General features: G+C 37.1%; 1 protein-coding gene across 4 annotated transcripts in view; it reads right to left on the bottom strand.

Moving 5' to 3' along the window:
* Positions 1 to 25: 25 nt before the first annotated feature.
* Positions 26 to 16,304, bottom strand: part of CAST (calpastatin) — a 114,557-nt gene continuing 98,278 nt past the window's right edge. For all 4 annotated transcript variants that reach the window (XM_058534451.1, XM_058534299.1, XM_058534364.1 and 1 more), the window contains 6 exons: positions 15,401 to 15,493; positions 13,995 to 14,039; positions 13,185 to 13,277; positions 11,774 to 11,845; positions 3,023 to 3,088; positions 26 to 2,089 (listed from right to left, as the gene is read on the bottom strand). In XM_058534451.1, coding sequence (XP_058390434.1) covers positions 3,038 to 3,088; positions 11,774 to 11,845; positions 13,185 to 13,277; positions 13,995 to 14,039; positions 15,401 to 15,493 — 354 coding nt within the window. In that variant the 3' untranslated portion in view covers positions 26 to 2,089; positions 3,023 to 3,037. The remainder of the gene's footprint in view (positions 2,090 to 3,022; positions 3,089 to 11,773; positions 11,846 to 13,184; positions 13,278 to 13,994; positions 14,040 to 15,400; positions 15,494 to 16,304) is intronic.

The following is a 16,304-nucleotide window of genomic DNA, read 5'->3' as shown; positions in this document are numbered from 1 at the left end:
TTCTAAAAAACATACAAAGCCAAGATTTTAATGTAAAATATTTTTAATTGTATTTTATAGCTTGATTAATGAAACATGGAAATAGTGATTTTCAGTTTTGGTCACCTGAGGAACCCATTTTCATTTGCTTTTGGAGAAGTCCATTTTCTAAATAGACACCATATTGCCACAATGTGCAAAACCCTTTTTGGTAATAAAAAATTTTCTGTTATTTACCTCTAAGCAGATATTTGCAATTATTTCCTCCTAATTAGATGGATAAAAAAGGACTGATTTGGATCCTGTAGCTTACACAAGCCATCATTAATTATTAGCAACACAAGCCATCATTAATTATTAGCAAACACCCAAGTCTTGAAGACATTTCTGTTTACTTTTACAGGCACTTCTTAAATCTCTGGATTTGGGTATGTCATTTAAAAATACTTCTATATATGCATGGAAATTAATAATACTGCAGCCATATCCTTGCAAACACATCTGTCAATGTCAAAGGTTTCATTTTTTTTTAACAACAAAAAAATTATAGTACCCAAATGGAACTAGATACATATTCAAAATCCCTCAGGAAAAGTGTTTATTTTCTTGTAGTACCTTGAAAAGGTCTGTTTAGTCACCATAACACTGGCTTACATTTCCCAGATTCAGAATCATAGGATAATGCCTGCATCTCTGATGAGATAGACATAGCATTTAAAGTGGGTGAAGTTTGAAATCCCATAGGTATGTGCATGCTTTTTAAAGAGAATTTTTAGAGTATTAACAAAATCTTCCCATTATAAGCAGTGCTGTTATTTTCGCTTGCCCCTCCATTAGACACTATTGGTCATGTTACTTCTTTCTAGTGAAGTCAGCTAAGTCCTAATAAAAACTTTTAAACAGACGCTAAGGAAAGCTGTGCTCTCTGAAACAAGAAATTCCAAATCAGTTTTATGATATGTACCTGGTCTTTTCCTGCATTCCCTACTAGGAAATAAGGATGAAATTAAATATTTTTCAAAATCCCATCAATGATATCAGTTCTATATTCATAAACTATTCAGAAAGATCTGAGAAACCATTCAAAGTTGCAAGACATCAAAACCTAGTTCTTAAATTGCTGTGGGGGAAAAGCAAATTTTTAAATTTCAGATATATATACTTTTATAGCAGAAGTTTGTTTTTGTATTTGGTAAACTTCCATGAAGCCAGATGCTGTACAGTGCAAAGACTCATGTGGCAATGACTTGCAGCAAACAATTGCTACTCAGGTTTGATATAGAGAGAATGGAAGCACAGCTTAACACAGTAAACCAACAGAGTTCAAGCCATATGAATAGTCTAAGAATTAGATTTTTTTTTATTCTTGGAACTTGCTATGCAGTGACATAATAGTCTGCATTTTGCTCTTCTGACTTGATTCAAGTCTCAGTATGTTTTGTGCTGGCTATAAGGTGCAGAAAAGTCCTAACCTCTGGCAAAGAAGATTTCAACCTGAAAAGCGGTGCGGTGCTTCCTGGTCTGTCCAGGTTATCTATTAATTTATTATTAGCAGCCCAAGAGGAGATATGTGCCCAATGTACAATATTTTATGTTTGACTTATAAACATTAACCCAAAGAAACATCAAATATGGTTCAAAAGCTCAAGAGGAAAGGGGTAATGAGAAATCAGAACACTGAAGAATGTTCAAAGCATTGTTTTCCAAATGCTAATGACAACAAAAAAATTAAGTGCTAACTGAAAATACTAATGAGATTTACAGGCACTGTGTAGAATGTGCAAAAGTTTGCAAAGGTTTTTTCCTTTTCTCATGTGTGTTGCCTTAAGAAACTATCAAATATATCTCTTAGAAATATAAAGTTGCTTTCTCTCCCAACCCAAGGCAATTTTTAAAAATTCAAAGTTTATCAATACTCAGTACAATAACACAGGTGAACCAGACAAATTCAATTTCTTTCCAGGAAAAGAATAACAAACCAATGTTTAGGATGTCAAAAGACTCAACAAATACCCCTGTCTAGAAGCCACCCAGAAAAATGTTCTGTTGTCAAAGCCTTTTGTTCTTCAAAAGTCACCATCCACCAGATGAAGATTTTATATGCAGATGCCTTGAAAAGTTCAAAGAAAAAAATCCAGTGAACCATTTGATATGCAATTTTCTTGTTAAAGGCATAGTAAATGTAACATTCAGCAAACGCATTGTATAAAAGACAACAAGGAATTTCCTATAAGTAAATATGACAGTGGATTATTAATAGAAAATTTTTATAATTTTGGGGAAAATCTTTGGAGCAGTTCTAATCCGTATACCTCCCTCTGTATAGGAAATAAAAGTAGACCGTGGTGAGAGCCAAACCCAATTTAACCTACATTTTGATTTCTTTGTGGGCTTTGGTCAGCAAGTGGTTGTAAGCTTTCATGGCTTAGAATAAGACCTCTCTGAAGTTAATAAGAGAAGGGCCCAGCTCTCAAGATAGATCTAGGAGATGCGCTCATCCATACGATCCATTCAGTCACCACACAGTAGAGGCAAACATAGCTCTTTACTTCCCAAAACTAAGCCAAACAAAAATAGTCAATCTTTTCCTGTGCCCTTGTTTCAAAAACCCTGTAATTTCCACCAAACCCTAAGGGGTGCTTCTCCTCACTCCACCATGTGTTGGTATTTGGGGTAATATCAATATAACATTTCACTGTAAGATGTAAACACTAATTTTGCTTTGCCACAGTAACCTGTGTCAAGAACATTTGGGTTTCAAAGAGTCAACTAGACTTAGACTGTCATTTTCTTTAAGAGCCTAGCCTAATATTTTAAAGAGCTCTTAATTATAAGATTAATGTTTTTATACATACCAGCAGCACAATCATCCCATTTAGTGCTTTTCAGGGAATTACTCTATAGATTTTACAATGTGCATTTCATGCCAATAGTATAAAGAGAACATGAAATACTCCAGAAGTGGACTTAGTTTCTCTCACTTATAACACATAGGTTGGTAGAAGGTACAGTTGTCTTCATTTTCAACAAACACCCAACTTACCAAATAGTGTGAACTTTAACTTGTCTTTTTTTCATCAGCTTTTGGCTTGGAAGTTTCCTTCTTTGCCTAAAAGGGAAAGCAAAACCATCAATGAACTCTTTCTTTTCTGGATTAAGTATGATGAACCAGAAGAGGCTTATGAGGAGATGGGCTTCTCAGAATTAGAGACTCAAAAGATGGCAACCAGTGGGAGAAAATAAGATGTCCTTCCTAAGTATCTCCTTTTCGTTTAGCCAAAACACTATGAGTTCTTCCCTTTCAAGTTTATAAACTAAAAATAACTTAGAGTGATTCTAAATTTTATACTTTATAGACTTTTTTGAAGGCCAGGATAATTGAAGAAAAAAAAATACATAGGCGTTCTTGGATGGTATTGTTCATTCATTCTACAGTGATCCATCCTTTTCCTGTAGTTGGGGGAATTTCTGGCCAGCTAATCTACTCAATAGGGTTGTCATGTTCTCTACTTTTTATTAAAGGGTTGATTATGTACTTTGTATAACTGAAATGAGTAAATATTTCATCTGGATAAAATGGCATGCGGAACTAATTATCAATGTGGTTTTCACCATCTTGGTTTTTTTATTTTATAGAAGTATAACTGACATACTAGTTTCAAGTGTACAACATAATGATTTGATATTTGTATGTTGCAAAACAATTACCACAGTAAGTCTAGTTAGCATCTGTCACCACACAAAGTTAAAAAAATTTTTTTTCTTGTGATGAAAACTTTTAAGATTTATTCTCTTAGCAACTTTCAGATATGAAATACAGTATTAACTATTTTATAACTGGAAGTTTGTATATTTTGACCCCCTTCACACATTTCACCAATCCCCCAACCCCAGCAACCACCAATCTATAAGCTCATTTTTGTGTGGTTTTTTTTTTTTTTAGAGTCCACATATAAGTGAGATTATATGGTCTTTGTCTGACTTAGTTTACTTAGCATGATGCCCTGAAGGTCCATCCATGTTGTTGCAAATGCCAAGATTTCCTTATTTTTTTATGGCTGAATATTCCTGTGTGTGTGTATGTGTATTGACTTTTTTTTATCCATTCATCCATTGATGGACACTTAGCTTGTTTCCACTTCTTTGCTACTGTAAACAATGCTGCAGTGAACGTGGGGGTGCATGTATCTTTCAGTTTTCATTTTCTTTGGATAAATATGCAGAAGTGGAATTGTTGGATCATATAGTGTTTCTATTTAGTTTTTGGAAGACCCTCCATACTGTTTTCCATAGTGAGTTCACCAATTTACATTCCCACCAAGAATGCACAAGGGTTCCCTTTGCTCCACATCTTCACCAACACTATTATTTCTTGTCTTTTTGATAATAACCATTCTAACAGGTGTAAGATGATACCTCATTGTGGTTTTGATTTGCATTTCCCTGATGATTAGTGATATTGAGAATCTTTTCATTTACCTGTTGGCCATCTGTATGTCTTCTTTGGAAAAATGTCTATTCAGATCCTCTGCTCTTTTTATAATTGGATTGTTTGGTTTTTTGCTATTGAGTTGTATGAGTTCTTTATATACTTTGGATATTAGCCTCTTATCAGATATATGATTTGCAAATATTTTCTATTCAGTAGGTTGCCTTTTCATTTTGTTGATGGTTTCCTTTGCTCTGCAGAAGCTTTTTAGTTTGACATAGTCCCACTTGTTTATTCTTACTTTTGTTGTCTTTGCTTTTGGTGTCCAATCCAAAAAATCACCCCCAAGAAGCTTACTGCCTATGTTTTCGTCTAGGAGTTTCATGGCTTCAGGTCTTACACTCAAATGTTTAATCCATTTTGAGTAAATTTCTGTATATGGTGTAAGATACTGGTCCAGATTCATTCTTTGCATGTGGCTGTCCAGTTCTCCCAACAAAGGGGAGACTATCCTTTCCCAATTGTCCATTCTTGGCTCATTTGTCCTAAATTGACCAAATATGCATGGGTTTATTTCTGGGCTCTCTATTCTCTTCCACTGATCTATGTGTCTGTTTTCATGCCAATGCCATACTGTCTTGATTACTATAGCCTTGTAATCAAGTTTGAAATCAGGGAGTGTGATGCCTCCAGCTTTGCTGTTCTTTCTCAAGATTGCTTTGCCTATTTGGGGTCTTTTGTGGTTCCATACAAATTTTAGGACTTTTGGTTCTATTTCTGTGAAAAATGCCATTGGAATTTTGATAGGGATTTCACTGAATCTGTAGATTGCTTTGGGTAGTATGGACATTTTAACAATATTCTTCCAATCCATGAGCACAGAATCTCTATTTATTTGTCTTTAAATTCTTTCATTAATGTTTTAGAGTTTTCAATGTGTAGGTCTTTCAGCTCCTTAGTTAAATTTATCCCTAGGTATTGTATTCTTTTTGATGCAATTGTAAATGGGATTGTTTTCTTTATTTCTCTTTCTGATAGTTCATTATTAGTGTATAGAAATGCAACAGATTTTTGTATATTGATTTTATATCCTGCAACTTGACTGAATTAGTCTATTCTAACAGTTTTTTGATGGTATCTTTAGGGTTTTTATATATAAAATCATGTCACCTGCAAATAGTGACAGTTTTACTTCTTCCTTTCTGATTTGCATGCCTCTTATTTCTTTTCTTGCCTAATTGCTCTGGCTAGGACTTCCAACACTATGTGGAATAAAAGTGGTGAGAGTGGGCATCCTTGCTCTATTCTAGATCTTAGAGGAAAAGGTTTCAGCTTTTACTGTTGAGTATGATGTTAGCTGTGGGCCTGCCATATATGGCCTTTATTATGTTGAGGTACATGCCCTCCATACCCACTTTAAGACTTTTCATCATAAATGGATGTTGAATTTTTTCAAATGCCTTTTCTGTATCTATTAAGATGATCATATGATTTTTATCCTTCATTTTGTTAATGTGTATCACACTGATTTGTGGATATTGAACCAAACTTGCATCCCTGGAATAAATCCCACTTGATCATGGTGTATGAGTTTTTTAATGTACTGTTGACTTCAGTTTGCTAATATATTGAGTATTTTTGCATCTATGTTCATCAAGGATATTGCCCTATAATTTTCTTCTCTGTGGCATCCTTGTCTAGTTTTGATATCAGGGTAATGCTGGCCTCATAAAATGAGTTTGAAAATGTTCCTTCCTCTTCTGTTTTTTGGAAGAGTTTGAGAAGACTGATATTAATTCTTCTTTGAACATTTAGTAGAATTACCCAGTGAAGCCATCTTGTCCTGGACTTTTGTTTGTTGGGAGGTTTTTGATTAGTGATTCAAGCTCCTTACTGGTAATGGGTCTGTTCAGATTTTCTATTTCTTCATGATTCACTCTTGGTAGGCTGCATGTTTCCAAGAATGTATCCATTTGTTCTAGGTTGTCCAATTTGGTGTGAGTCCTCTTTTTTTCCTAGTAAGTCTAGCTAAAGGTTTGTCAATTTTGTTTATCTTTTCAAACATCAGCTCTTAAGTATCATTGATCTTTCCTATTGTCTTTTTAGTCTCTATTGGATTTATTTCTGCTCTGATCTTTATTCCCTTCCTTCTACTAACTTTGAGTTTCATCTGTTCTTTTTCTAGTTCCTTGAGGTGTAAAGTTAGGTCATTTGAGATTTTTCTTGTTTCTTCAGGTAGGCATTTATTGCTATGAGCTTCCCTCTTAGAACTGCTTTTGCGGCATCCCATTAGTTTTGCTATGTTGTATTTCCATTTTTATTTGTCTCAAGGTATTTTTTTATTTTTCTTTTGATTTCTTCTTTGACCCACTGATTGTTCTATCTTCACATATTTGTGAATTTTCCAATTTTCTTCTTGTAATTGATTTCTAGTTTCACACCATTGTGGTCAGAAAAGATACTTAATATGGTTTCAATCTTAAATTTGTTGAGACTTGTTTTGTGGCCCAATATATAATCTCTCCTGGAGAATGTTCCGTGTGCACTTAAGAATGTGTATTCTATTGCTTTTGGATGCAATGTTTATATATATCTGTTAAGTCCTTCTGGTCTAATAATGTGTTGTTTAAGACCGATATTTCCTCAGTGATTTTCTGTCTGGATGATCTATCCATTGATGAAAGTAGGGTATTCAAGTTCCTTGCTATTATTTTATTGCTGTCTATTTCTCCCAATAAGTCTATTATTATTTTCTTTATCTATTTAGGTGCTCCTATGTTGGGTGCATATTTACAAATATTATATCCTCTGGTTGGATTGACCCCTTTATTATTATGTAATGCCCTTCTTTGTCTCTTATTACAGTCTTTACTTTAAAGTCTATCTTGTCTGATCTAAGTATAGCTACCCCAGCTTTCTTTTGGTTTCCATTTGCATGGAATATCTTTTTCCATTCTTTCACTTTTAGTCTGTGTGTGTCCTTAAATCTGAAGTGAGTCTCTTGTAGGCAGCATATACATGAGTCTTGCTTTTTTGTTTTTTTTTTTTTAAATCTATTTTGCCACTCAGTCTTTTGATTGGAGAATTTCATCCATTTACATTTTAAGTAATTGTTGATAAGTATGTACCTACTGCCATTTTGTTGTTTTCTGGACATTTTGTAGCTCCTCTATCCCTCCTTCTCTTGCTCTCTTCCTTTGTGATTTGATGATTTTCTGTAGTGGTATGCTTAGAGCCCTTTCTCTTTATATTCTGTGTATCTACTATAGGTTTTTGCTTTGTGGTTACCATGTAGCTTACATATAACAACTTATAACAGTTTATTTGAAGTTGATAACAACTTAAGTTTGAATGCATTCTAAAGCTCTATATTTTTACTTTCCCCCTCCATGCTTTATATTTTTGATGTCACATTTTATGTCTTTTTATCTTGTGTATCTCTTAATTATTGAAGTTATATTTACTACTCTTGTGTTTTAACCTTCAGACTAGCTTTGCAAGTGATTAATCCACCACATTTACAACATTAGATTATTCTGAATTTTACTATATATTTACTTTTACCAGTGAGACTTACACTTCCATATGTTTTCCTGTTAATTAGCACCCTTTCATTTCAGCTTAAAAAAGTCCCTTTAACAGTCCTTATAAGGCTAGTTTAGTGGTGATGAACTCCTTCAGCTTTTGCTTGTCTGGAATACTCTTATCTTTCCTTCAATCCTGAATGATAACTTTGCTGGATAGAATATGCTTGGTTGAAAGTTTTTTCTTTCAGCACTTTGAATGTATCGTGCCACTTTCTTCCGGCCTGCAAATTTCTGCTGGAAAATTTGAGTCTCATGGGGATTCCCTTGCACATAATAAGTTGTTTTTCTCTTTCTGCTTTTAAGATTCTCCCCTTGTCTTTAATTTTTGACATTTTAATTATAATGTGTCTTGGTGTGGGTCGCTTTGGGTTCCTCTTATTTGGAATGCTCTAGGATTCCTGGATTTGCATGTCTATTTCCTTCCCCAGATTAGGGAAGTTTTCAGCCATTATTTATTCAAATAATTTTTCTGTCCCTTTGTCTTCTCATTCTGGGACCCCTAAATGAGAATGTTTGATCAGCTTGATGTTTTCTCTTAAGTCCCTTAGTCTATCTTCACTTTTTTTCATTTTTTTTTCTTTTTGCTGCTCTGATTGGGTGAGTTCCACTGCCCTGTCTTCGAGTTCACTAATCCTTTCTTCTGTTTCATCCAGTCTGCTATTGAAACCCTCTAGTGTATTTTTTGGTTCCATAATTGTATTCTTCAGCTCTCTGACTTCTATTTGGTACTTCCTTATATTTCCTATCTCTTTGTTGAAGTTCTGACTGTGTTCATCCATTCTTCTTCCGAGTTCCATGAGCATCTTTATGACTATTATTTTGAACTCTTTATCAGGTAAATCACTTATTTCTGTTTTATTAAGGACTTTTTCTGCAGTTTTATCTTGTTCTTTCATTTGGAACATATTCCTCTGTTTCTTTTTCTTGAATCTTTGTGTTGGTTTTTATGCCTTAGATAAAACAGCCAGTTCTCCCAGTCTTGAAGGAGTGGCCTTGTGTAGGAGATGAACCTTATCATTCACGCTTGCCCTAGTTCTTCTTGGTTGTCTCTCACACCTTTGTGATTGTCCAAGCAGCCTATTTTATTTCTAGTGGCTCCCAGTAGTTGAGGGTGTGCCAAGACCTATCAGTGTCCCAAAGAGGAGGATCTCAGTCAGCACCTAGATTCAGGCTGATTGGAAGCCAGATACACAGCAGGTTTTGTTTTTTTTTTTGGTGAGGAAGATTGGCCCTAAGCTAACATCTGTTGCCAATCTTCCTCATTTTTGCTTGAGGAAGATTGGCCCTGAGCTAACATCTGTGCCAGTCTTCCTCTATTTTATATGTGGGTTGCCGCCACAGCATGGCTTGATGAGTGGTGTATGTCTGTGCCCGGGATCGGAACCTGCAAACCCAAAGCCGAGTGTGCCAAACTTAACCACTACACCACCAGGCCGGCCCCAACAGGCAGCAGCTTTTAAAGTATGGAAATATATACAGTCCTGTGGGACCACAAGCATTAAGTCCTGCTGACCACCAGAGCCAGGCGATCTAGAGTTGTCCCCTGGTGGCAGCCACAAAAGTCAGGGTGACAGAGGAGGGTATAAACTCCATTCTGGGAGATACCAGCCTGCTGCAGTGAGGCAGAGAGAGAGTGCAAAGACAGTGCCCACCATCCTTTGTCTCCAGAAAGTATTTCAGCAGGCCCCTAGATTTGTTAAATTAGATGCCTGTCCCTCAGGCTGAGGCTTAAGATGTGCCATTAAGCCTCTTTCACAGAAAGTCTGGGTGCTTTTCAATTGGCTGTCTCTGTGCTGGGCTCTGGGGCAGGTGAGTCTGAGTGCACAACCCCTTTAAGAACCATTTCTTAGTTCACTACAGCCTTGTGGGTCTTATGGATGTGAGCCTCATTGGCTTCAAAGCTAGATCTTTTGAGGGCTTGTCTCTCAGGTGCAAGTCTTAAAAGTTGGGGTGCACAATGTGGGATGAGAGAAGCTCCAGGTTTTGAGTTCTCTCCTAATTGTGGGTCACTGTGCTGGGGGTGGGGTTTATGGTGAGACTGTGTCTCAGCCTCTCCCACTGCTTCAGTGTGGGTTTTTTTCTCATTGCCTGATGAAGAGTCCTCACTCAGCTAGTTTTTAGGGTTTTTTTTTCCCTCACAGGAAACTGTTCCATATGTTGCTGTAGCTTTGCTGTATCTGTGGAGGAGGGAAGTTCAGGATCACCCTACATCACCATTGGAACTGAAACTCACTATCTTGTTTTTAAGAGTGTTGATGATGGGGAATATTGTTTTTAAAGCTGAACCTTTAATTTCTCATTATAGTCAAGGGATCATAGTAATAACCATCTGAATCATATGTTCTTGGAATTGAAAGGGACTTAGATGTTGTCTAATCCAACTTCTAGTCCTTTCCTGACCACAGTTTGAGTAATTTTAATTATAGGAAGCTCCCAACTGTCGTGGTCCATTAATGCCCAACTCTAAGAAACCGGACTCTGTTTCTTCCCCTCATTAGCCTTAGTTCTACTTTCTAGAGCAACAGGAAAAATTACATACTAAGAGTCCTCCCTCCTGTATGGCTTCTAATCAATATACTGGATCACAGAAACTCTAAAATCTTCCTTAATTCTATATACTACTTCCATGTTCTAAAATTTATATAAACTGCGTTCTCTGGTGTTGTCCATGCACCACACCCCCACATTTTAACATGTCTTAATTTGCTATGGTTCTTACAATGAATAGCATATCATAATCAAATTGTTGACTTTTCTTAATGGTATACAAAGTAAGGGTTTATTTTATAAGTAGCAATTTAGATTTGATGAAATCCAGTATATGAAACTGTACTGTGAATGTGTTATCCAAGTGGAAATGCACAGTAGGCAGCTGGAAGTGGTGGCCTGGGTCTTTGGAGAGGTGAAGGTGCAAAATACATTCACCTACCCCAACATTCCCCAAAGTTTCAGTCCATCACAGCATCAACTCTAAGGCCTCAAAACATACTGCTAAGAGATCAAGTAAACTAAGGATTGACAAGGAACCAATGATATAGCAAACAGCATGGCACTGCTGATCTCAGTCAGAGCTCAAGAAGAATCTTTCAAGGAGGTGGAGGGATGGAGGGAAATGGGGCAGCATGCAGAAGGGCTTGTAAGTTTGAAGCTTGCTTTTAAAGGGATGAAAGAACTTGAATATGTTTGTACTACAAGGGAAAAGAATTGAGACAAAGAAACAGAAGATATTGGAAAAAGTTCATTATTGACCCCTGAAAGAAAGGAAGGGGCGGAGGGCAAGGAGGGGAGAGGGTTTGTCAGTGGGTAGGTGGGAAGGGGACATAAGGGATTTTCTGTAGGGTGGCCTCAATTTTCTCTCTGAAGTAGGAGGCAATGCTAGTGGCAGACAGTGAGGGGATGTGGTGAGGGCCTACACTGATTCTGGGCGAGCACAGATAGCTCAGCTGACACTGGGAACCACAAAATGCAGTGGGCTCGTCCATACTTTGTGCGACATTCTCCAGATCACTGCGGGACTCCAGTGGTGTTTTAACAAGGGCTGGGAGTGCAGAAAACTTGAATTGTGTTGAAAACATTCATTTAGATTTCTAAAGTATCAGTTACTTAAAAAAATAAATGTCTTTAAAACTTCAATTTCTTTAGCAAGACATGCTAGGGAATAGATAATGCCTAAATTTTATTCTAAATAGATTCCAATCAGAACCTAAATGACTAAAAGAATAAATGCCACTCCATGTAATTGCTCAGCTAATTTGTGTATATTTACTGCTCTGTTTACCTTTGCAGAATCCTTTGCTTTACCCTCATTCTTGGGTGCTTTGGAGCTGGAAGCACTCTTCTTGTCTTTGTCCTAAAGCAAAGGAAATGTAATGAGGCTACTGTTATCATCGATCAATCTAGCAATTACCTACTGGCTGCAATCAAATCAATTCAGACTATTCTTTTTGATAGACTGGAGATCTCCAATTTAATTAAATAATGCAAGACTTTAAGGTAGGAGGTAAAAAGCACAAAAATAAGGAGGAAAGTGTGGGTCACACTGATGCTCTGCCAATTTCCATGATGCATGATTCACCCAGACCTTATTTTGTTCATCAAAACATAGCTTGTTTCTATCAGGACTGGTTTTTATGTGCCGATAGAGTAAGAATAGGACACTGTTTTCAGTGTTACGGAAGAGAAATATAACAAGGGAAACAACCACAGAGAGCTGGGGCAAGTCACATATAGTAAGTCCATTCACCATGGCATTATTAAAAAAAGGCATTATTTGTGAGTTTCCAGGAGTGAGAAATAGGATGCTGAGGCCGTCTAGAAATTAAGTCACCCAGTATGGGAAGCACTGACAATTCAGTGATTGGGAGATATGTTTAATAAAGCCGAACAATAGCAAAGAGATCTGTAGTATTTAATCATCTGAAAATAATAATCAAGGGCACTCATTTCACTTTGCCTTTTATTTGATTTATGGAAGGGTATGGTTTATAGGTACAAGGCCACACACTTGTTGAATTACACAATTTTTTTCATTCACTTTTAGTCACGTTTTGAACACCTGCTAATACTAGGCATTTTGCTAATGCTGAGCACAGAGGTAGAAGACACATCACTACTGTATAAAGCACACGGCTCAGCGCTGTAATACACATGCAATGACAGTTAACCCAGCGGGCAGGGAAGCACAGAGGGGCACCTTGGCCTGGGAAGGGAGAAGCAGTAAGAGAAGTCATCCTGAAGGAGCCGACGCTTGAACTGGGCCTTGAGGGATGAGCAGGAGAGTCAGCCAGCTGGGCAGGGCAGGAAACCCCGGAGGGCAACGGGCATGAGAGCGTGGCGTCGTTAGGGACTGCTCTCATTTTAAATGACCACCGACAAAGCATTACTGTCGCATAACAACAGAATGTGGCAATCAAATGATGGCTATAGAGATTATAGAGCAACACGGAAAAATTTTATGAAATAATGTTAAGCAATATATGGACTCTAAGTAGAAATATGTAAAACATATACATATGAAAAAGACAAGAAATATACAAAATAATAGCGTTTGGGGGTAGTGGAATTATAGATATTTTTTCTTTTCTCTACGGCATCGTTCAATTCATTTCACAGTCTAAAATTATATATATGTATACACACATACATGAACATGCACATTCAAAGAAAGTCAGTATGAGAAAGCACAGTACCTTTGCTGTGTTCTCTGAGGTTTCTGTAGTTGAGGGACAGCTGTCAAAATCCCCTGAGAGGGCATCAACACAGTCTTTGTCATCTGCAGATTTCTGAGATATTAATAGAAATAACCATCAGTGAAGAAGCACAGGCAAAAACGCTATATAGGACATTTTCCCATATCACCGACAATAAAAGATGTTTACAAAAAAAAAAACCTTGCTGACATTCTTTTCCTAACAAACTAATATATTGTGAAGGAAATAAGAAAACAGGATAATCTTGGGCCGGCCAGGTGGCGCAAGCGGTTGGGTACACACGCTCTGCTGCGGCGGCCCGGGGTTTGCCAGTTCGGATCCTGGGCGCGCACCAACGCACTGCTTGTTAAGCCATGCTGTGGCGGCATCCCATATAAAGTAGAGGAAGATGGGCACGCATGTTAGCCCAGTGCCAGTCTTCCTCAGCAAAAAAGAGGAGGATTGGCACTGGATGTTAGCTCAGGGCTGGTCTTCCTCACAAAATAAATAAATAAATAAATAAATAAAATAAAACAGGATAATCTTGACTGCTTTATTTTCTTTTACTCTTTTATACAAGTTATTTAGTCTTCTATGAGCCTCAAACTTCTAATCTGGAAAATGGAATTGCCTATCTTGAAGGGCTCTTGGGAAGCCTAAAAGGAAATAACACACACACACTCTCACATGCACACCTTGGCATCATACCACGCACAAGGTAGGCATTCAATAAATTTTAGGTTTCTAAAATGTAAAAGTTGCAGCTAGAATAAAAAAATTTTACTGGAAACGTGCAGCTATGGCACTTACCTTTGATTCCCCGGGTTTCTCTGCAGGTGGCTTCACTGGTTTGCCCTTAAAAACAAAGCACACTATTGATTAAACAAATCTTTGTAAAGGTTTACTTAGGTGTAGTCAGTATTTATATAATTCATTATCCAATGACTTCACTTGGATAAAATAGAGTATAGATTTGCAATAACTGATAACCCTGGGTCCCTACGATTTCTCCACCAGTTTTGCTTAATTACTTCCCTGTAAGTATATTTCAACAACCTTGGGGAAAATGCAAGAGTGAGAATCTGGTCCTGGGAGTGAAATAAACACTAATTATTTAGGACCTTTCTGCCACCATGTGTTATAATTCTACTTAACATGTTACCAAAAGTAATGTGTTTTTAGATTTTATTTACTACAGCTTATTACACTTCGGATCTGAAATGTCTACAGATATTAGAGTTTTTTCAGTCAAGATTACAAGTACAACTCATCAGGGATCTTCCCAGCTACAAAGGCAAGGGCATTAAACAATACATTTGCCAGAGAAGACAAGCAGGGTCACGTGGTACTATCAAAGCAGGAAGGATTCCAGTAGGATGCAGAATTACTGTCTTAAGGAATACTGAACGCAAGTAAGGAGAACTGAGTCCTGTAATAGGAGACATTGAAGCTGATAACCCTCGTTAAACCAGGGAGTCATCAAACTCACCAAATGAATCAGTACAGAAAGAGAAGGATGTAATTTGGGTTTCCTTGATTTTGTTTGATGAACAGGCCTGGAAAGGGTTATTTATCATCTCACTGACTTGCAAGTAGGAGCCGAACAGGAAGGGGTGGGGTACAGGCCAAGTTGATCTAAGGAAAACTGGCTTCCATGTTAGAGACAAAAAGCCACGGACTTCTTTCTATATCTAAACACTGAAATAGGACTTGTGATATGGTTTTGCCTGTCTTTACTCTCAACAGTCCTGGTGGTGGTGTAGGAGGAGGAAGAAAGGGAGACCCCAGGACTTGGAGGTACCTTATTTATTTGCCCTATTAATTATTCCAATACTAGCTCCTTTTCTGTTCTCCTTAAACAGAGACTCTGCTTCAGTCAGGATTACAAATATCATTCTTTTTTATAGCCTTTTCTTGCAAACAGAATTCATCTGTGTACAGGCCTTGGAATCATTGTTAAGTATCAGTGAGTGACTGAACATTATTCCCCTCTATTTACACCATAGGTGCCCAGCACAGTGAACATCAAACGACACTGGCTCCAATAAATATTAAACAGAATCCTAGACAGCCTGCTCATCAGGGACACATTAAGTCAGTCAGTCATGTTACATTTTTATGCTGTTGTTAAAGTGCACCTCCTATTCATTCAAGTGAGGCTTGAATTTAAAAAGCTTTGGAGTATATATCCAGTGCAGACATTTGCCTTCATTTACCTCATCATCATTATCCAAGAGGTGTCTATAGTCAGGTGGGATCGTGTCATCTCTTTCTCCCAGCTTGTCTCTATGTTCAGCTTTAGCTTTTTCCTATAAACATTGAACAGAATTAATATTCATTTCTTGCTTCACTTAGAGAAGACACTCTAAAATGTAGCATTCAGCATTTATTATACTTTCCTGAGACAAAACATAACGGTCTGTTTTTATTTTTTGAGCAACAGAACAACAAAACGGATGACTTCAACCGATCATTAGTTGAAAAAAGTGAACACATGCTTCTTTATGTCAAGCCACAACTCTGAATTTTCTACCTGTATTTTTCAATTGAGATAAATGATTAAATAATTACCCTCAGAAACCATGTAAGGAGATAAAACCAAGGGTATAAAATTTTTTTTATGTGAGTTTCACTTTTCAAATAAAAAAATCAAGCTACTGTACCTTGGCATTTAGAGAGGTAATATTTACCACTTTGACTATTTCTAAGCAACCCCGAAGGACCAGGACAAGCAGCAAATCTGAATGGACGTGCTGACTGCTTGTGTTGCAGGTGATGATTACCTGCTGTTGAGTAAGCAGCATCCCCACTTCAGTGGGGTGTGGCTGGTCTCTCTGTCACAGATTCAGTGACACTCAGTGCCCCCTCCTTGGAGGTGGAGACAGATCTTATTGTTTTGCATCATTCTAGTTTCATTTTTCAAATACAGGTTAACATCAATATCCTATGACAATCATAGAATCAAGACCTAAGGATTCTTTGCAATGCCCTGTCTTTGCGACATTGATTTGGCTGGTCAGTTACTTCTTTGTTCCAAGCTAAACAGACTGTGAAGTACTGTATATTGTTAAGTATAAATCAGTACTTATAAGTGTTGTATAAAATATGTAGAGTTAATAG

The sequence above is a fragment of the Diceros bicornis genome, chromosome 1 (assembly GCF_020826845.1).
Source record: "Diceros bicornis minor isolate mBicDic1 chromosome 1, mDicBic1.mat.cur, whole genome shotgun sequence".
Lineage (NCBI taxonomy): Eukaryota > Metazoa > Chordata > Mammalia > Perissodactyla > Rhinocerotidae > Diceros > Diceros bicornis.
The sequence above is the reverse complement of the archived record's forward strand: the minus strand, read 5'-3'. Positions and strand labels throughout refer to the sequence as shown.